The following is a 20,662-nucleotide window of genomic DNA, read 5'->3' as shown; positions in this document are numbered from 1 at the left end:
GGAAAGCACCCGTGAAACAAACATACACAGATATATATTTTAAAAATGAATCAAAGGTTCGTAAGAATTTTGTTTAAACAATACATTCCAAGCCCCTTGTATTCTGAGAAGAAACATATGCCTTTTTAAGTGCTTCTCATGGGGCCCTGCCAAAATTTTTCCTAATATGTCAAAAGCAGTGGAGGCCAGTCGCGTGCCAGAGTAAACACAGATTTCTGAAACTTTTTTCCCTTCTTTTATTTATTTAGATTGAGCCGAACTTCATTTTCCCTCATGTGTGCTCGGAGTTGCTTTTAAAGAGCGGGGCCTGTTCCACCCAGGACCGCCAGCCCCCGGCAACCCCCTCCTCCAGCTCTCTTGCCTGCACAGGGCTCGACCAGCCTGGGGTGGGGGAGGCGGACCCCGCCCATTCGAGGCAGAGACCTGACCTGAAGACTTTTCACTGGAATTTGGAGATAGTATTTTCAACCTTTCTCCTTGAAGTTCAGAGTAGTGGCTCTGTTCTTGCCCCTTGTTCTCTGGCTGCTTCCAGAGAGCCTGCAGAGGGCCAGGGGCTCTGGGTCCAGGACCTGAGCAGTGTGCACTGCGAGCTCCAGAGGGCTGCCGTCTTTGCACAGAGGCCTCGAGCAGCTTCAGTCTGCAGAGACCCTGGGTCCCAGGTCTTCTTGACCCTCCCGCGGGCCGTGCTGGGGTCCAGAGGGATAAGCCAGGGTTCATTCCCCACACCCAGGGAGGCCCTTGTGCCCGGATTTCTGCATCAAACTATCAGGATAGACACCTTCTTGAGGGAAAAATGGGCAGCTATGATAACACCCCTTCCACCCTGAATTCTCAATTGAGAGCCAGGGGGTGGGGTGGGGGTGGGGGGCTTCAGAGAAAGGGCCTGGTTCCTGCTCTTCTGGCTCCACTCCCCCAACCACGGCCAATTTCCAGCCTTGTCTGTGGAGCCTCACAGGGGGACGAAGAAGACAGGGACAGATGTTCCTGGAAGAAGGGACCTCCTCCATTTCCTGGGGAAACCTGCGCTCACAAAGCTAACCCATCCTGAAGCAGAATGAGACCTCGGAGGTCGTCACATCCAAACCTCTGAGACCCAGAGAGCCTGAGAAACCTTCCCGAGACACACAGCAGGCACTGACCAGCCAGGACTAGAACCCAGATCTCTGACCACAGAGTCCACAGTTCACTGCTTGGCTGTGGATGGCCTCTGGTCTGTGTTACCAGGGCAGCTCGGGCTGGCAGGAATCTTAGTGATTACCTGGTTCAGGGCCTCCTGGTCAGTGTGCTGTCCAGCTCCTCGGCCCCATGGATCAACTGGGGGTCCACTCCCCCAGCATGCCCACCAACACTGTCATTTTCTGCACAGCCTTGATAGCAAGTCCTGCAGTGGGCCTGCTCAACCTCCCAATTGGACAGATGCAGAAATAAAACAACCTCTCCCAGATCCCGGACTGGCAAACTGCAGAGCCAGGTCCAGAACCAGATCTTCTGAATCATCTTTTCCGATGGGCCATGCTGCCCTTCGCGTTGGCCAAGGAGCACCCGGAGACGAGGGGACCTTGACGGTGCCGGCAGAGATGCAGAGAGCACAGACAGGGCTGACACTTGCTGAGGGCACACTCTGGGCCAGGCCCTGCTCTGTCCACGCCCCACATATGTACACCAAGGGGGACATGCCATTATCGCCCCATTTCTGAGTGAGGAGGAGGCCGAGGCACAAGGGCTCAGAGTCAGGCCGCCTGGGTGGGGTGGAACAGGGGGCTGAGTGCATCAGGACTATTCTATGCTGCCCATCCTAAAGTCACCCTAAGCGTTTTTAGGAAGTCAGCCCTTTTAGGCCCCCCTCCCTGCCCCGCCCCCCCGCTTAGGAAAGTGACAGCCCCGGACTTTGGTCCAGTCATCTGCCCTGTGCTTCCCCATCGAGGGCAAGTGCCTCTCAGTTCAGTTGAGACCTTCTCCAGCCCTAGACCCCAAATGTTAACCCATACCCCAAAGTGGGTGCCTCCTATGCTGTCAGTCCCCAGCCCCTCCATGTTAAAGTCGGACACTGCTGGGAAGAGACTGTGCAAGGAAACCACTCAGGCAGGTAAGAAAAACTGCTGCCTGCAACATGGAGAAGCCAGGTCAGCCCTGTGATGCTGTGTCACCCTGGGTGGCCCAAGCATTTTTAAGCTGGCTTCTCTTCTGTGACAGCATCCAGGGAGCGCTGGAGGGCTGGCACTCAGGCCACCTCCTTCTCTGGCCAGCCAGCCCTCCCTGCAATCTGGGGATGTCACCAATCAGCACCACTGAGGCTGGTCCCTGTCCTTTCCTGCCCACCTTGGGGAGCTGTGGCTGAGACCCACGGCGGGCACCTTGTTAACACTGCGGCTGCCCCATCCAGGGCCTGACTCCAGCCTCCTGGGACTCGAGGTCTCTGTGGATAGCCTGTCACGCACATGCATGACGAAGGCCTGCTCCTGCACGACTCCCCTCCTGCCCTGAGTATTCACCCCCCTCCCCAGGCTGTGGAGTCACCTGGCCTTTTATCGAGTGCCCAGGACTCCTTGTCAGGTTAGTCAGAGATAGGAAACCACAGCCCTGGGGACTGAGATGACCCATGACCCCTCAGAGCTCAGGTGGCAGAGTGGATCTGGGTCCCGGTGTGTCCCTCCGGGCTGGGTGGCATCCCCCGAGCAGATCTGGATTTGGGGCACCCAGATCTGGATGCCAGCCGTGACCTGGGTGAGTGCAGCTCCTCCAGGCCTCACGCCCCCTCTGGGCATCCTGACCCAGAGGCCCCAGCTCCCCTGTCCGTCACTGACCGTGTGGCTCTATAGGTTCGATATCATTATGGGGAAAGTCAGGGGCCTCTCCATGTCCCCCATCCCACAATTCCTAGATGAGAAGGGGCTGGCAATTGCACGGTGAGAGCCCAGCCCTTCAAAGCCATTTTCTTTGCAGGCCCCTCTCACTGGGTCCCACGCAGACCAAGGGGCCTGTCTGCAGGACCGCAGGCCTGTGCTCTCTGCTTCAGCGGCACCTGGACAGTTTAAACAGGACTGGGCGCAGCTCAGGCACCTGTGCTTTGTCCCACTCTCCCAAGTGATGCTGATATGCTCCAAACGTGGACAGCACGGAACCAGGGCTGGTGCTGACCAGTGCCCTCTGGCCTCTCCCAGGCTTCTCTGCCCCAGAGGGAAGCACCTGCGCCAGCCCACCACTCGGCAGGAGCGGAAGAGGCTGGGGAGTGTCCACCCCGCCCGTCAGGGGGTCAGCCTGGTGACGGGATACTTCACCACCACTTAGGCTTGTTTTCTCAAATACTGTTTCTTACATAAAAGAAAAAAAAAAATCCCCAGGGAGCTTGCTATTCACGCAGATTCCTGGGCCCCATCTCCAAGCCTCTGACTTGTCAAGTCTGGGTAGGGCCTGGAAATCTGCATTCAGACAGCATCCGGCTGACAGAGGCAGCAGATCTGAGAACCCCCCACTTGCCCACCTGCCTGGCCAGCACAGCCCACTGCCCGGCGGGCCTGGGGCCCCCCAGCCGCCCAGCACAAAGGATACTTCCACTCGACAATGCTGATGCACGCCCTCCGGATGGGGTTCTTGAGAGTCAGGCAGAGCAGGGCCCGGGGCGGGCGGGTGGCGGTGGTGCTGCCCTGCTTCTTGGGCTTCCCATACTGCTGCCGCTTCCGCTGTGTGGAGCTGACTGTTGAGATGGTCGCGTTGCCGCCACTGCCCATCAGCTTGGCCTGCCGGGCTGCGTCGATGGCTGCCTGCCAGGACAGGGCGGCCCCCGGCGTGGGGATGTGCTCGGGGGCCAGCCCGGCGGCGGCGTTGGCGTTCATGTTGGCGTGAGCCGGGCGTGGGCTCCCATAGCTGGGTCCTGCAGGAGGAGAGGACAGGGGACAGCAGTTACTTGGGAGAACACAAGAGAGCCTGTGATGTTCTCTGGATCCCAGACTCACCACTCAAAAAAAAAAAAAAAACTTATTTCAAACTACTGCAGGAAACAGGGAGGTGGCACACAGAAACATCAGTGTGTGATGCTGGGATTCTGTTCAGGTCCTAGATCAGGCTAGGTCAGCTGTGTGACCTTGGATGCGTCATGCCCTGCTCCAGTCTTACGGCCTCATTTTAGGCGGACAAGACATGAGACGTATGCATTATAGCACTTATGGACTTAGAAACACCCTGAGGAGAGGATGCAGAAAAAGACAAATATGCAACACACATCAATTAAATGCATATTTCTAAGAACACATACAAACAAGCCGAATAAGATGGATGTTTATGGAAGGTGAGGAGGAGAATAGGATATGAGGACAGAAAAGAAGAATGAATGGACGAGTGCAAGCCACTGCATGAATCAAGGCTGACATACAATGAATTAAAGGCTGTAATTCACTCAAATCTGCACCTGAGTCCACCCAAATGAAAGTAAGTATAATCAATGAAGGGGTCAAACCAAAACAAGGTCACATCCAGGTAACTCAAGCCTGTCTGATGGGTGTTAGATAAGAGGAGTTGGGGGCCGTGATGGGGTTTTTTGTTTGTTTGTTTGCTTTTTATGGCCACACCCACAGCATATGGAGGTTCCCAGGCTAGGCGTCCAATCGGAGCTGTTGCTGCCAGCCTACGCCAGAGCCACAGCACCACCAGGTCCAAGCCACATCTGCAACCTACACCACAGCTCACCACCATGCCAGATCCTTAACCCACTAAGTGAGGCCAGGGATCGAACCCGCAACCTCATGGTTCCTAGTCGGATTCGTTTCTGCTGCACCACAACAGGAACTTCAGGTTCTGATGGTTTTAAATCATGTCAGCAGATTCTTTGACATTCTCTCCCTGAGAAATAGGACCTACACTCCCTACTCCTGAAAGGGAGCTGGCCTTTTGTGACTGTTTTGACTCACAAGGCTCCGCAGAGGCAACAGTAGATGTGATTTTCTCAGCTAGGTCAAAAACACGCAGCATCAGCCCTGGGCATCCATGCTGTGGGGAAGCCCAGACAGCCTACGGGGGGTTGGGGGGATTCCCAGCCCCTGCAGCTGCTCCAGTCACCACCTGACTGCACCTCCATGACAAACCCCAAGCCAGAACTGCCCAGCAAGCCCTTCCTGAACTCCTGACCTGCAGAAACTGCGGGAGATGGCGTGATGTGTGCTATGGAAAGCCACTAGTTTGGGGTGACTCATCATGGAGCGTTTGGTACCTGTGAAACCACACTGTGTGTAGCAAGGGTGACCAGACAGGGGTACAGGGACACCGTCCAGAAGGAAACCTGGGTGGGAACCAGTGAAATCCAGAGTGGAAGCATCTGCGCTGCTCGGGTTTGAAGGCAATGGAAGCCTTCAAGACTGTCTCCATGACACAGCGCCTCGCCCCAGAATTCTGCAAGGTTTACCAAGTGATCAGCTCAGCCTGGACCCCAGGACAGACGTGTGACCTTGGCTGGCCAGGTGCTGCAGGATCAGGAGAAGTGGCAGAGAAAGGGTACTGTGGACAGAGAGCCTGGCATCTGTGCCAGAGCCAGACCAGTGGCACAAACATCACTTGCAAGCCCCCCCAAAAGTGATCCTCTTCTCTGCTCAGTACACCAAGGCCCTTTCAGGGAAGCTGCTGGTCCGTAGCACAGTGTCTCGCAGGCCCTTCTCCCTCCTCACCACACGGCACTGGATCCAGATGGACATTTGGTGCTTTGCTTGGCCAGCTCCCCCCAACTCTTCTTTTAGGTTTGACCTTCAGGGCAACTTTTGCTCCCTCTCACACCCTACTGCCTGATTGGGACAGTTCTGAGATGAGCACATGACCCCTCCTTAGCCACAGAACCCAGAGACATCATCCTAGAGATAGACTCTGAGAACAACTGGGCTCCTGGATCCAGCTACACCTGATGCCAGAATTACCCTGAGCTTTCCAGTTTGATTCCTTAGGTAGCTTAGCTTAAGCTAGTTTGAACCAGCTTTCTGTCCCTTGCAGCCAAAAGAGACCAAATATGCATGCTCAGTGCTACAAGCTCATATCTGTCTGAGCTGTCATTCCTGCCAGATTCCAAAGTCTATGTCCTTTCCACCACTACAGACAGGGTAGGTGTCCAGTCTCATGGCAACTGACTGATGTGGCCATCCAGAACAACGTATCTCAAGGATTGTAAGGCTTATCTGAGCACAAGGGGAAAGTGTAACATGATAGAGGAGTGCTGCCTGCCATAGGAACAGGAGGTGGGCAACTGCACCCCCAGCTGCCTCCTGTACTGTCACCGTCTGCTCCCTGTGGCATGAGAGCCCCGCACCCACTCCTGGCCTGGAGAAGAGCCTCTGCACTCAATTCTCGGTCTGCTCTCAGCTCATACTGATTGCCATCACCCTTTTCGCTGTCCCCAGCCGCTCAGGCCACCCGCCTGCCTGGGGAGCCCAGCACTTTCCAGCAGGGGTCCTGGATCTCACACTCCCCCATGCAGGTCCAAAACTTAAAATAAGGGAGACTGCAGCAAGCCGGCCGTCACCTTTCTTACGAGACCCCAGAGGAAAAGAGTGAGAGAAAGGTCTTGATGATCAAGGCACCAGCAGGTTGTCAAGATGACTTGCTAGCCGCGTCCACGATGGCCTCACCCGCCCCCACAGACCCCACGTGCTTCACATGCACGCTCATGTGGCCACTGGAAAAGCACTTCCTGCTGAGTTTACGGAGGCCTGAGATTGAGGGGGCTGCATTTTTGACCCCAAGAACACCTTAAGTGTTTGATCTGACATTCACGGGATGCCGCCCCTCGCCCCATCAGCCCAGCGCCTCTGGGATGAGGAGGGTGGGACGTGTCCATTTCCACCTGCTGCCCTGGATATCGTATGTCACTGGGTCACCAGAGAGGGCTGAAATTCACCAGCATTTGACAATGCTGAGTAGCTGTTGGAACTCCTGGACCAACCCCTCCTCTTGCCTCACAATGTAAAGCAGCGTGTCTCCAACCCCATCCGACCCTCCAACTCCGGTGTCTGCTGACAACAGGGCCTCTATACCTCCACACCCCTTCGAAGGTCACTGTCCACACTTGTCCTTGCGGGCCCCAGCATTTTCCCAACCCCCTCTCACAGCCCTGACCACCTCCCGCAATCCTGGAGGCCATGGGTGACATTTGAGGCTCAGGCAGGAAGCAGCAGCGAGGAGACATCGTCACGTGGGAAAGGCTGTTGTGAGCGCACCCTGGGTGCCCTGAGGTGTTGAGACCAGGGCCCTACAGAGGCCAGAGGTGGTAGGAAAGCCTCATCCTGGTGGGCTGACTTCGGGGCCACCCCACACTGCAAGTGACCTCACTTACACCACAGACCGTTCCCAGAGCAGGAGGCCCTCTGGGGAGCACGCCATCTGGAGAAGCACAGACGAACAAGCCCAGGGGGGAAGGGGGATGTCAGCCCCTCCCCAGCTGGGCGATGAGAAAACAACCTGCAGTATTTTGGTCCTGGCAGCCCAAACACTGCAGCCGTGCAGTGTGACGAAGAGTGCAGTGAACGCACACACGTACGCACACACACACACATACACATGCACACAGCTGTGACCCTTGGGCTGGCCTCCGTCAAGGCTGTGCCTCAAGGCCTGGCTCAGCCTCCACTTCTCTAAGTGACTACCACCCCCTCAACTGGGACAACTCCCCAGCCAGGCCCAAGGCTCTATCAGGACCTCCAGGCCCCTGACAAGCGGGCACAGTGACCAAGAATGCCAGGAATGGAAAAGCTCCCTGCCAAGCCCACTGTGTGGACCCCGAGCAAAGCCATGGAGGAGGGGGGACAGCAGTGTTTTGATGGCTTCTTGTAGCACGAAATAACCACCTGATGCAAAGAGAACAATTTTCAAATTATAAAGCTAATTCAAAGCTCCGTCTCCTGGCTGCCAGCAGAAAAGATGCCACCACGTACATCGGCTCTGGCTCCCACCATCCTGGCCCAGCTGCACTGACGCTCTGACCCCGAGCGAACCCCAGGGCGGCAGCTTAGACCGGGCCACACACAGCGGAGAGCCCACTCTGGACTCTTCCTCCCATAGGAGAAAGTGACTCCCACATGTGAAACAGCCCAGCTCCTCCCTGCACACATGGCTGCTGCTCCCAAGGACCAGGACCAGCCAGAACCCCAGCACACACAGGTCAGCCTCATGACAATCCATGCAGCCAGGGTCCAGGCGAGGAGACGTACACAAGCCATGTGCTCCCTGGGACCCCAGTGATGGAGGCATGGGGCTGGGGCCGGGAGCTGCTCAGTGATGTAACATTGATTTTTTCTTTAATCCGCCTCCACCCATGCACCTGCTCCAGGGCTGCATCCAGAAGATGCCAATATCTGTTGGCTAAGCTTGCGATGACAATGACGTCATAATAAGCATGACCTGGGAAACATGGCTGGGATCAGTCTGAACCGTAAAGGACAAGCCTTCCTAGGCTCCCCTGCTTGCTTCTTGGCTGTGACTGTTGAGGGTGGGGGGCATGTCAGAGGGAGAGGCTGTGATTTCCATCAACGGTGCCACCACTCTGGTCCAGGCCACCACCCATTTCTTGCCCAGGATGCTGCAGGAGCCCTGACCTTTCCCTCACTTCTCTTGCCTATCCCCAGTGCCATCTCCATGCACAGCCAGAGTGACCTTTTAGAAATATAAGTCATGACTCATGCCCTGTCATCCTCCCAGTTAAATCTCCTTGAAGTCCAGACTCTGGACTGTGAGCCTATGTGGGCCGGTCCTGCCCACTTCTCTGAGCTTCTCAATCCAACGCACGCTTGCTGTCCGGGTCCCATTTCACTCAGACAAGCTCAGTGTCTCATCTGCCCCACAGGACCTTTGCATGTACTCAGCATGCTGTTCACTCTGCTCTGTGCTTGGGGAATCCTTCTCAAATCTTGACATCCCCAGTATAAACAAGCAGACCTCAAACCTCAGCAGCCAGCTTGCTCCCTGTCTTCCTGTTTCCACATTAGCCCAAACCCCTGGCATGGGGACCCCAGTTAGCCATGTGTGTGGAAGAGGCTGGGGTCGCAGGCCAGCTTTGTAAGCACGACCTCACTCTTTGGCCTCATTACCTTCAGCCATGCACAGAAGCCAAGCTTTGTACACACAATGCAACCTCAGCTGATTTATGGAGATGGGAAGCAACCTGCAGTGTGAAGGAAGTGCTTCGTCTCGGGCCAACTGCCACCCAGAAGCTTGCATCTCGCCGCAGGGATGAGGGGCCCACGTTCCCTTTAAGAGCATCGCGGCTGACCTGAAACAGAAACTGAGCTTTCTCTGCCCATTAAAGGCCAAATGAGCAGAAAGCAGGAGGCCATTAATCTTCTCTATCTAGTGCGCTCCCAAGATGGCCAGCGCTCACCCAGGGAAGACGCTGTGATCTCAGAAGACAGCCGCGGTCTGGACCTCCGCTAGCCCGGGTGCTCACCCTGCGGAGGCTTGGCCCTGCCCGGCCCCGTGCGGACTGGCTGGTGGACTAAGGACCTAGTCGCCCAACATCCTCCTCTGCGCCGTCCTGTTCCCAATCTCCTGTGACCAGACAGATGTGACCATGGGGTTGGCCAACTCAACACCGGAACGGGCACTGAGTCCAGGGGGAGGGTAGTGATTTCCCTCCTCGTGCTCTGTCAACAGAAAGGCCCTGGCAGTGGGTTCTTGGTTTCTGAGATGTGGATCAGGTGCTGAGATCATGAAGTCAGCTCTCGGCATAGTGACGTCCAGGACCCCCAGCTTTCTAATAACAGCAGAGCCCCAGTCCTCTCAGCAACTCAGCTCCACCATGTGGGGCTCTGGGACGACCCCTGGGGGCCTTGCCTAGACCCTGCTGTCCCAACACTTCCCATTGCTTTGTAGGCCCTTAAATACGGCATATGGAGGTTCCCAGGCTAGGGGTATAATCAGAGCTACAGCTGCCAGCCTACACCAGAACCACAGCAATGCCAGATACAAGCTGCATCTGCAACCTACACCACAGCTCATGGCAATGCCAGATCCTTAACCTACTGAGGGAGGCCAGGGATTGAACCGCAACCCCATGGTTCCTAGTCGGATTTGTTTTTGTTGTGCCACCAGAGGAACTCCAATATCTCTCCTCTTAAAATGGCCAAGGCAGTGTCCACACTAGGTCTGACCTTGAGTGACACAGGCAGCTCCAGCAGCACTGTCCGAGAGAACTCGCACAGGGACAGACAGGCTCCGTCCAGGAAGGTAGCCACCAGGCACTGGCTTGAAGCACTTGACACACGGCTAGGGCAACACTTGAAATTGTCTCTCATTTCAGTCAATTTACATTTAAACAGCCTCCTGTGGCGAGCAGCTACCAGTGTGGACAGCACGGTCTATATTAAGGCGAAGTCGTGATGGGAAGTGCAGGATGAGGAGGATAAGGGGTGAGAAACGAGAGCGCACAGCAGAGCCCTAAATTCCAACTTGTGCAGGGACTTAAAAAAAGCAATCAAGACCTGATTCAGAGGCTGCCGGGTGGGTGGATTTTCTGATCAGGAAATAACCACCCTATGCAGAAAGACATATTTTCAAAGCACAAGAGAGTCTAAGATCCAACAAACAACACAGAAACAAAAAGTCATTTTTTCAGGGGTTAATACTCAACGGATGAGAGACTAGTTTTCCCAGGGGACAGGTGGGGAAGCTGATGTCTCTCCCCATGTTGGGCCCATGGGAGCCCCAGGACATCCCAGCTGAGAGGGAAGCCCCCTCCCCAGACTGAGCCCCACGAAGGGACTTCTAGGCATGTCAACCATGAGCTCCTCCTCTTCCCCGAGCTATTTCCGCATTATTCTCAACAGCATCCTCCTGGTCCCTTCGCCCTCCTCTCCCTTCATCCTTCTACGGTTCATGGGAGGCGGGATGCTCAGAACAGGAATCCTCCAGTGGCCACAGGAATCGAAGCTGCCCCTAAACAAGGCACAGTGAGGGACCCAGGACTTCTGAGGCCGTCTCCTCGACTCAACCTATCAGGCGATGCCTTAAATAAACCCATCTCTTCTCTGTGCACCATCCCACCTCTGCTGATGTCGGGCAAAGGCTGAGAACCTGGAGCCATGCAGAAGCCCACCAACAGGAAAAGCGTAAGAGGTAGAGGACCGGCGTTCCCACTGTCCCGAGATCCAGCACGCCAAGCCTGCCCTCTGCTCTTACAGGACAGTGAGTCCAAAGCAGGGAAGAAGGGAAAGAAACCCTGAGAGGAATTCTCAGAGGAGCACTCAAGCCTCCATCTGCAGATGACCCTAACCAGACGGCCATCCCGTGGTGCTCAAGGTCATACTGACATCAGAGAACAGAAGGAAGAAGAGCCAGGAAGCAAACAGAGAGATCCGCATGGTCAACCCTGCCCTCCAATCAAAGATTATCAAGTGCAGTCACAAGGACCTACTTCTTGGAGTTGCCTGGTGGCTCAGCAGGTCAAGGATTTGGCATTGTCACTGCTATGGCCCAAGTCACTGCTGGCACAGAAACTTCTGCATGATGTGGGCGTGGCCAAAAGAAAAAGGAAATGCATCTTCCACTCACTTCCCAGCAGAGGGAGGGGGACATCCCACCCCCTGCAATTTGAACAAGAGCACCTGTCACCACCTGGTGATGGCAAACCCAAATTACAGGACCTAGATGAGCATTCATTCAAGGCTACTGAAAGTCAGCATTTCAGCTTTTTAAGTGTCACCACAAAGTAGTCTTTGTAGTACAAATGTAGATCCAGCCCTGACTGAGGTCAGATACCAGCTAGAAAAATGGAAAATCCTCCAGGTTGCCGATGTCTGGGGACAGGCAGGGTGCAGAAAGTGGGAAGAAGGCCACGGTGGCCTGGAGCAGCACCCACAGGACCCAAACCCAGCCATTCCTCCTGTGCTGTGGCCAACCAATGCGCAGGGGGTTACACTCCAACGCCCACCCTCTTTGGACTCCAACCATCCGTAAGCCCCTTGAGCATGGGAACACACTCCAGCCTCAGAAATCCCAGCACAGGTACCAGGCGGGCTCCAAGCACAGCGGCTGCCTGGACACTCACTGCAGAATTCTCCTTGAGGCTTCACAGATCTCTACGTGGAAGTTCACAGAGATGCTGTTATTCCTGCATTTAGATGAGCGTGTTCGCCATATGCTAAGCGCGCTTATGTCCTTGTAAGTGGACGTCTGTTTCCTGTCCCCCACCAGAAGGGAAGCCCCAAGAAGCAGGGCTTGTCCATCCTACTCACCACTCTGCTCCCCAGGGACACCTGGACGTGATTCGTGAGCACAAGCTGTGTAAAACGAACGCATGAGTGGAATGAATGCAGAATGCAACTGTCCTAGGGCCCTGAGGGGTCTGCTGCTTGGTCCCTGTCACTGGCAGAAAGACAGACACAGACCACAGGACTTTCCCAGCCACAAGGACTAGACCATCGATGAGGGGCCATGCTGCTTTGGGAGGACAGCTTTTAGGAGATTCAGGGGCCCCAACCTCCTTCCTTCTCACCATCTGGGAGGGCAGGGGACAAGAGGGCTGGCCTCCTTGATACTCACCTGCCCACTTTCGTCACCAGGAGGGGGCAGGCACCTTTGGGAACCAGCAGTACCTCCTCAGCTCCACCCCCGTGCCCACGAGCACCCTGGCAGGATGCCCCCAGCAGCAGAGGTGCAGCCCTGCCCAGGCGTGGAGCATCTCTCTTGGCCGAGAGCACTCCTGCTCCACAGGAGAGAAGGGCTGGCCATGCCCAGAGCCCCACCAGCCCCACCAGGGACAAGGAAGCTGAACTCTGGAACTCCGCCCAGGCCTCTTTCACACCCAGACGGGAGCAGGAGCTGACAAACCTGGTCAGGAGAGCCACTCAGCCCTAACGAGAGTCTAGGAAATGCAAACAGTCCACACCCGTCTCAGCAGCCATCCTAAAGGACTCGACAGGGCTCGGGCAAGCAATGAGCTGGGCAAGTATTCACCACGGGGTGAATTACACCAACATCAAGCCAGAAACCCCCCAAAGCCCACCACAGGGGGGACTGGCTGGACAAAGCAATGCATGGTCACATGAGAAAATTGGAAGAATCGCATTTTGAAAAATAATATAGAAAAAATTTCACAACATAACATTACGCCACAGAAACCGAGTCCCAAAAAAGCACCTATAGTAGAACCCCAATGTTATCAACACATTTCTTTTCCCAGAAGAAAGGCTAAAAGGAAACTAGCAAAACGGAAATGGTACTAGTGGAGACGAGCGCCATCCATCTGCAGAGGGCAGGTCAGCCTGGCACACGGGGCTCTGGCCTGGGATTCCAGCCAGGTGAGGGGAGCCATCACGGGACCTCTTGGTCCCTGTGATTCCTCACTTGCGAATGGAGATAGTTTCGGAGTCCATCACACAAGCGAGTTGAGGAAGGTGAAGCCCTCAGCACGAGGCCCGAGAGGAAGACCCTTGTAAGGACCACTTTCGTATTACTGTGTTTTTCCAGTTCTGTACAATACATAATTTGTCACTAATCAGAAAGAAAAAAAGTTGTGACTTCGTTTGACTGTTTAAGCACACTTCCAAAATTACTGTGGCCGAGCCAGCCCTGGATGCTCGTCCAGCTGCTGACCAGCCACGGTGGGTCGGGGTGCCCAGAGACCCCACCTGTAGCCTCTTCCTCCCAGCCCCCAGCATGTCAGGGAAACCCAAGCAACCGAGACCACTCCCTCCCTGCAGCCTTCTGCCGATCCCAACCGAAGCGCAGGACTGAGGCTGGTTCGCACCCTGTCCGCAGCTACAGCTCTCTGTAAACAAAAGCCTCCAGCTTGCGATAAAGTGAAAATGTCGCTTTGAAAATTAGCCAAGAAATACAGGCAAGCTCCCTTCTTTTGCCTTGTCTTTTGATTTTTCGGAACAACTTCATGTAGCATCAGTGGGGCCCTTGAAGTATGAGCAGCTATGTTCACACGTGGGGAAAGGCATTAGGCCCCGGGGTCGGGACACCTGGATTCAGCCCCCAGGCCCGAGACCCCGCATCATGGAACTGCAAGCCCTTTGGAGAAGTTCATGCAGCACCAGGCATCTGAGGGAGGGAGGGAGTGGCTTTCCTCCAGCTGCCCAGCGTCGCCGTATCAGAATCCAAGGCCCACCAGCCACACTGTGGAGTACCAGGCAGCGGGCGCTGTCCAAGGCCTCAGTTTACTCCTCCGTGAAATGAAGGTGGTAACACAGTCTCCCCCTGACACTCTCAGGACTGAGACTCTGTCTATGAATGTTCTACCCAAATACAAAGTATGGCTTAACAAGGATCACTGCACCCATACAAAGCCTCAGGCCACCAAAGGAGTGGAAATCATCTTTAGTGACGTGAAATAAAACACAAAAACTGTTCTATTAAAAATAGCTTTTTCCCAGACGCATGCCCTCCTTGTTAAGCAACCCCCTCTTAAAAAGTGCTGTATCTCACACACATATAGTAACAGCATCCGTCTGCGAAAGAGTGAATCTATCCAGAGAATTCAGAATACAGAGGTTTCCTGAGAAGCCCATGTTCCGTCTTCCAAGGCCCCCCTCTCGGAAGGAGGCTCTGAGAACCTCCCACTGTCAGTGCGACTGCACTGGTGGGGGGTCATGCGTTTACATGCTACGTGCGTAATACAGATACACCCAGGCACGGCCTCTGTCCTCTTCCTGGACATCGCTTTTTCTCATCCAGAGGGAACAAAAGAAGCTGATTCCGCTATACTCGCAGGTCGCTTAATAACCACCCTCTGTATGAAGCATAAAGCTTCTCGCATTTGGAAAAGTCAATGCCGTTTATCTCATTAATCCCCACGAAACCTCTGCCAGACAGCAGGCAGACGGGAAGGGGGAAGGCAACAAAAAAATAAGCAGGTGGCCCCGAGGCTGTCATTCCTTGGTAAACATTAAGCTGCAAACAGACACGACGCCACCTTCACTCTCTCCCGGGCTGGGCGGGGAGGAAGCGAGCCAGAAGTCGAAAGAGCTGAATTCCAGGCCCAGCTCCATCGGCCATTTGCTCTGGGCACTCGGGCGAATCACTTTCCTTCTTTGGCTCTCGGCTTCCCCTTCTTCGAGCCAGAAGCCTAAGCCAGACACCATAAGAGGCCAGATTCTCTGCTCCCAGAACCCCGTGATCCAGGCATCACCCACCCCACCCCCTAGCCGGTCTAAGTGCCACCGAGTTCCCGGGTGCCCAGCTCTCCTCCCCACAGACCTCGGGACAAGGGCTGATAAGGGCTCGCTGGCTGGCTCCTGGATAGAGGGGTGGCCTGGGAGGGGGAGTTCAGCTGGCCTCAGTGGCTGCCCCCAACAGGCCTGGGCAAGTTCAACCTCAGGGCCCCACCGCCAGGAAGGGCAACAGAGGGGACAACTCCCAGCCCCCCATTCTTTTCTAGTTCATTGTCCCAGGGTCTTCCCAGGACTTTGGGGTCTCCACAAGGTCTACATGGAAGCCCTCAAGGCCCAAGAGGGCACCTCAAACCCACTAGGATGGTGTCACCAGGGAATAACAGTGGTTGGCAAGGGTGCCTGGGAACCAGAACCCTTGTGTCCTGCTGATGGGAAGGTAAAATGGCACGGATGTGGTGCAAACAGCACGGTGGTCCCTCAAACAACGAAACCATACGATGCAGCAATCCCCCTTCTGGATATTTACCAAAAGAACTGAAAGCCGGGACACTCCTGTTCTCAGAGCATCATTCAGGATAGCCAAAAGGGGGAAACAGCCCCAGTGTCCACTGACAGGTGACTGGATCAACAAAATGTTACACGTACAGCGGACTACTATTCAGTCTTGAAAAGGAAGGAAATCCTGACACGTGCTTCAACGTGGAAAGTTGAGAACAGCTCGGGGAAGAGGCCAGTCACAGAAAGACAAACACCGCATGTCTCCATTTACAGGAAGGCTTAGAGAGTGAATTCATAGACAGAAAAGAAGGGTGGTTGCCAGGGGCTGGGAACAGTGACTGTGTGACCTTACGTGGTAGCAGAAACTGTGCAGGTGTGATGAGGGGGAGGCTTCTGAGATGGGGGGTGTTGGCCTGATTATCCAGCAGGCCCAATGGACTCTCTAGGGTCCTAAGAGGAGGGCAAGAGAGCAGAGAGACCGGGACAGCCAACTTTGCAGGTGGAAGAGGGGCCTCCACAAGCTGGAAAAGGCAACAGCTTCCCCCAAGAGCCCCAGAGAGGATGGAGCCCGTTTGAACCTCTGACCTCCAGAATTAGTTTTTTATACCATGGCATATGGAAGTTCCTGGGCCAGGGACTGAACCCACACCTCTCCAGTGACCTGAGCCCCTGAGGTCATATTCTTAACCCACTGCACCCACAGCAGGAAGTCCAGAATCATGTTTTTGAGGCCACTAAGTTCATGATAACTTGCCACAGAAGCAATGGGAACCAAATACCCCCAGCATCTCACCTGCGTAAACTCATCAAAAGCTTAAAGAACAGGAAGAAGGCAGAATTAGTGGTCAGAGTTATCTGGCTAACAGAGATAAGCAATCCCTACACCTGGGACTTCCCGAGGGCGATGTCCCTGGTTCCCTTGGCCTCTGCTGGTGCTGAACTGGTCTGGCCAATGCCAGATGTCTGGGGGCATGGGCGGAACAGAAACAAAATCTTTGGGTATTAATTAAAAATATATCACTTATATCTTAATCTAATATATGGCACAAATGAACCTTTCCACAGAAAAGAAATTGTGGACTTGGAGAACAGACTTGTGGTTGCCGAGGGGGAGGGAGTGGGATGGACTGGGAGTCTGGGGTTAATAGATGCAAACCATTGCATTTGGAATGGATAAGCAATGAGATCCTGCTGTATAGCACTGGGAACTATATCTAGTCACTTGTGATGGAGCATGATGGAGGATAATGTGAGAAAAATAATGTGTGCGTGTGAGAGAGAGAGACTGGGTTACTTTGCTGTACAGCAGAAAACTGAAAGAACGCTGTATACCAACTATAACAGAAAAAATAAAAATCATTATAAAAAATGAAAAAAATGGACAGATGACTTGAATAAACCTTTCTCCAAAGATGATACACAAATGGCCAATAAGCACGTGAAGAGATGCTTAACATCACTCATCATCAGGGAAACGCAAATCAAAACCACCCCGAGATATCACCTCATACCCATTAGGATGGTTACTGCCAAAAACCAAATACAACACATGTTGGTGAAGATGCAGAGAAACTGCAACCTTTGTGTTGGTGTTACTGTAAAATGGGGCAACTACTCTAGAAACAGCATGGCGGGTCCTCAAAAAAGTAAAAGTAGAACTACCATATGATCCAGCAATCCCACGTCCAGTTATATAGTCCAGAAAATGAAAGCAGTATCTAGAAGAGATCTCAGTAAACCCATTTCACGGCAGCATTACTCACAACGGCCAGGAGGTGGAAGCAACCCTAGTGCCCACTGACAGGTAAATGGATGAGAAAATGCGGTCCATCCACACAATGGAACATTACTCAGCCTTGAACAGGATGGAAATCTTGCCACCTGCTATAACGTGGATGAACCTTGAGGACATTGTGCTAAGTGAAACAAACCAGACACAAAAAGACAAATAGCGTATAATCCTCTTATATGAGGTTCCTAGAGGACTTGAGTACATAGGCTCAGAAAGTAGAAGCATGGTTGCCAGGAACTAGGGGGTTGGGGGGGACAAGGAGTTGTTTAAAGGGGGTAGAATTTCCATTTCCCAAACTGAAGCATTTCTGGAGCTCTAGTTCACCATGACGTGAATATACTTAACACTACTGAACTATACGCTTGAAACTGGTTAAGATGGTTAAATTTATGTTTCATGTTTTTCTCCACAATAAAACAAACAAACACAAAAACCCATTATGTTCTCTGAGTGTGTGACACGTGCAGTGTAAGCCCAGCACAGCCCTGTGAGGGTTCCCATCACCACGTGAACCCAGCGTGCCACACCTGGTCTGTTTATTGGTGTGTCCCCGGAACCCATGAGCTCACCAAGGACAGGGGTCAAGTATGGTCACTCCAGGTGCCGCCCCCCGGCACCCGAGCCGTGCTAGACACACAGGGGGCGCTCCATAGACACCCGCTGACATGGCTCTTTCACGAGAGTGTGGCCTTAGCTCCCTGCAAATTAATTCTAGTCTTCCACCCCCCACCCCATCCCTGGCTCACCCCAGGGTGCGAGCCCTAGGCCAGGGGACACCACGAGGGGCAGGAGGTGGACTGGGGCTCGAGGGAGGCCCCGGCTGCCAGTAAACACAGCACAGTTATCCTCCACATGCTCACATGCCATCCCTCCTCTACCCAGCCCAGCCTTCCTCACACTGCATTAGACTGAAAGGCAGAGACTCAAGGCCACACCCCAGAAGCTCAGCATGGGTCTGGGTGCTCCGGCCCCCACCAGCATCTCCCGGACTCATGTGAGAATGGGGACGGATCCAGCTGCCTGGTCCGCTCAGGCAGGGGGCTCCTCTGACGCTCCCTGAATCCTGTGATCCCCTGTAGCAACCACTTCCACAAGTGCCAGAAGCCAAAACGCCATCCCCTGGGCACTGGCGGTCACCCTGCCACACAACTCGGGCAGCATGGGGACAAGGCAGGGTCTTTCTCCTCCTGTCTGCAAGCCCAGGTCAGCCCCGGGTCCTTGGCAGGGACAGGAGGGGCTGCTCAGCAAGTCACAGGACAGAAAGCCAGATGGAGACGCCTTCTGAAACCCTCGCTTAAAAATAACCATAATCCCTACAGAGCATCTACCTCAGGCCAGGTCCCCTTCTCACAGCTTGGCCTGTGTTAGCAGACTCATCCTCCCACATCCTCAGGAGCAAGCACCACGGTTACAACCACTTCCCAGCTGAGAAGGCTGAGGCCCACGGAGCTCCTGGTGCAAAGCCCCCATCTCAGCAGACGGCACCTGCAGGCCTCACTGAGAGCTGTTTCTAAGAAGAAATGTTTGCGAAGAGTTTGGTTCAGGGCAAGAACCAAAGAACCGTGCGGAGAAACGTGCCTCTCCATGCACCTGGTACAGGATGTGTCCCCTCTGTTTTCGGAAGCTCATGATAAATGTGAACAACTTCTCACCCACGGTGCCTGCAAACCCACCCCCACTTAACAGATAAGCAGACCATCCAAAGATGGGAGAAGCGACCTGCCCAGCAAGTGGATGATAAAACAGGTCATGGAATTCAGGCATCATAGTTCTTGAAACCTGACAAGGCATTACCCCTTCCTCTTATGAAATCATTGGGAAATATCACCCAGAGACAAATACTTTAACTATAAGCGTCTCTCAAAGGAGGCGTGAGCCAAAAACACAACATGGGGAAAGATTTTGAGGTGCTCTTCTAAGGGACAGGCTGGGCTGTCCTACTCACGGTCTTTTCTAGGAAAGCACGTGACTTAACCTCTCTCAGGAACCCATCCCCAGATCCCCAAATTCTAGAACTGGCAAATCTTTCTTTGTCTCTTACCTAAAAATTCCACGCTAAAAGATGAGCTAACTTCCTTTTCAGAGAAACAAAAGAACATCTAGCGCCATCACCTTTAAAATAATTTTAAACCAACTTTTGACTTATATTTAAAGATCGGCTCTTCCCTTCAGGCTTATCCCTGAGATCCACGGCACCAGCTTTTGGCTTCCCAAAGCTGTATTTTCCACTGTCTTACTTATTTTACGGCTCTCATTGCTATTCTTGGCACTCTCTGATTATCTCTCAAATAGTTTCAATCCACCCCAGTACTCATGGGAAGGACTTGAGCACACCAGACATCAGAAAGGACCCCCTGCTCCGTCAGGTTGGGACTTGGACCGAGTGAACTCTCATCCAAGAAGAACACATGGTGATGGCAGGCAGCTACCAGGCATCAGATGGTCCATCCCAGACACGTGAGCAAGGCAAGGAGGGTTGCTAGGAGACCAGAGAGATAGGGAGTCAAGTCCAGCCAAGTCGGCAGGCAGAGAGAGTTGGGTACAACAGACCAGAGGGTCTGGAGAACGAGAAGGCAAAGAGCAAGCAGCACAGCCCAGGCTGGGAGATGGAACAACCACATGCTCGGAGCACGGGAAGAGCTGGGACAAGCAGGGCTCTGGAACACAGCCCGGGACATGTGGGGTCAGCTGAGCCTGAGGGTGTGGCAGGAACCCTTAATGCAACAGTATCTGTGCCCTTATTCCTCCGGGGTCACAGGGAGCCCACAGTTTCCAGTCTCCCAGGCAGCTGGACACAGCCTTGGGACAGAGTTCCGACCAGTGAGATGTGAGCAGAAGTGATGGGGCTCCACCCTGTCCGGCAGGGAGCCTCCCACACCAGCGCTGTCTCCCAGCCACAGGCTGCTCTTTCCCACACATCAGCTGCATGGGAAGGACTCTGGTGCCCAAAACCAGGATAGCGCACAGACCCAAGGGGAGCCTGGGTCACCAAGCCCCCTGTGGAGGCCCCCTGGCAAGGAGCGCCCACATCCTGGCACCCCCGAGAAGTACTCTGTGGGAGAGAAGCCTGTGACCAAGCATTAAACGTGCGGTGGATAAGAAATCAGATGATGTGGATGAAATGTCAAAGCACCCCTTTTCCAACAGAATTACAAGGCCAGTGAATTGGGGGTTGGTGGGGAGATGCCACAGACACAGACCCAGAAGAGCCAGGAAATGATCACGCAGTCCAGGTGAAAGAGGAAATGATTGGGTCAGGCCACCAGCTCCCATTTGTTCAACAAACCATGAA

At 54.1% G+C, this 20,662-nt stretch overlaps 1 protein-coding gene across 8 annotated transcripts in view; it reads right to left on the bottom strand.

Annotated features, from left to right (window-relative positions):
* CACNA1C (calcium voltage-gated channel subunit alpha1 C) overlaps positions 1–20,662 on the bottom strand; it is a 434,223-nt gene that overhangs the window by 382,793 nt on the left and 30,768 nt on the right. For all 8 annotated transcript variants that reach the window (XM_047787908.1, XM_047787912.1, XM_047787914.1 and 5 more), the window contains exon 2: positions 3,550–3,871. In XM_047787908.1, coding sequence (XP_047643864.1) covers positions 3,550–3,871 — 322 coding nt within the window. The remainder of the gene's footprint in view (positions 1–3,549; positions 3,872–20,662) is intronic.

The sequence above is a fragment of the Phacochoerus africanus genome, chromosome 7 (genome assembly GCF_016906955.1).
Source record: "Phacochoerus africanus isolate WHEZ1 chromosome 7, ROS_Pafr_v1, whole genome shotgun sequence".
Classification (NCBI taxonomy): Eukaryota; Metazoa; Chordata; class Mammalia; order Artiodactyla; family Suidae; genus Phacochoerus; species Phacochoerus africanus.
This window is presented reverse-complemented; position numbering and strand designations above follow the sequence as displayed.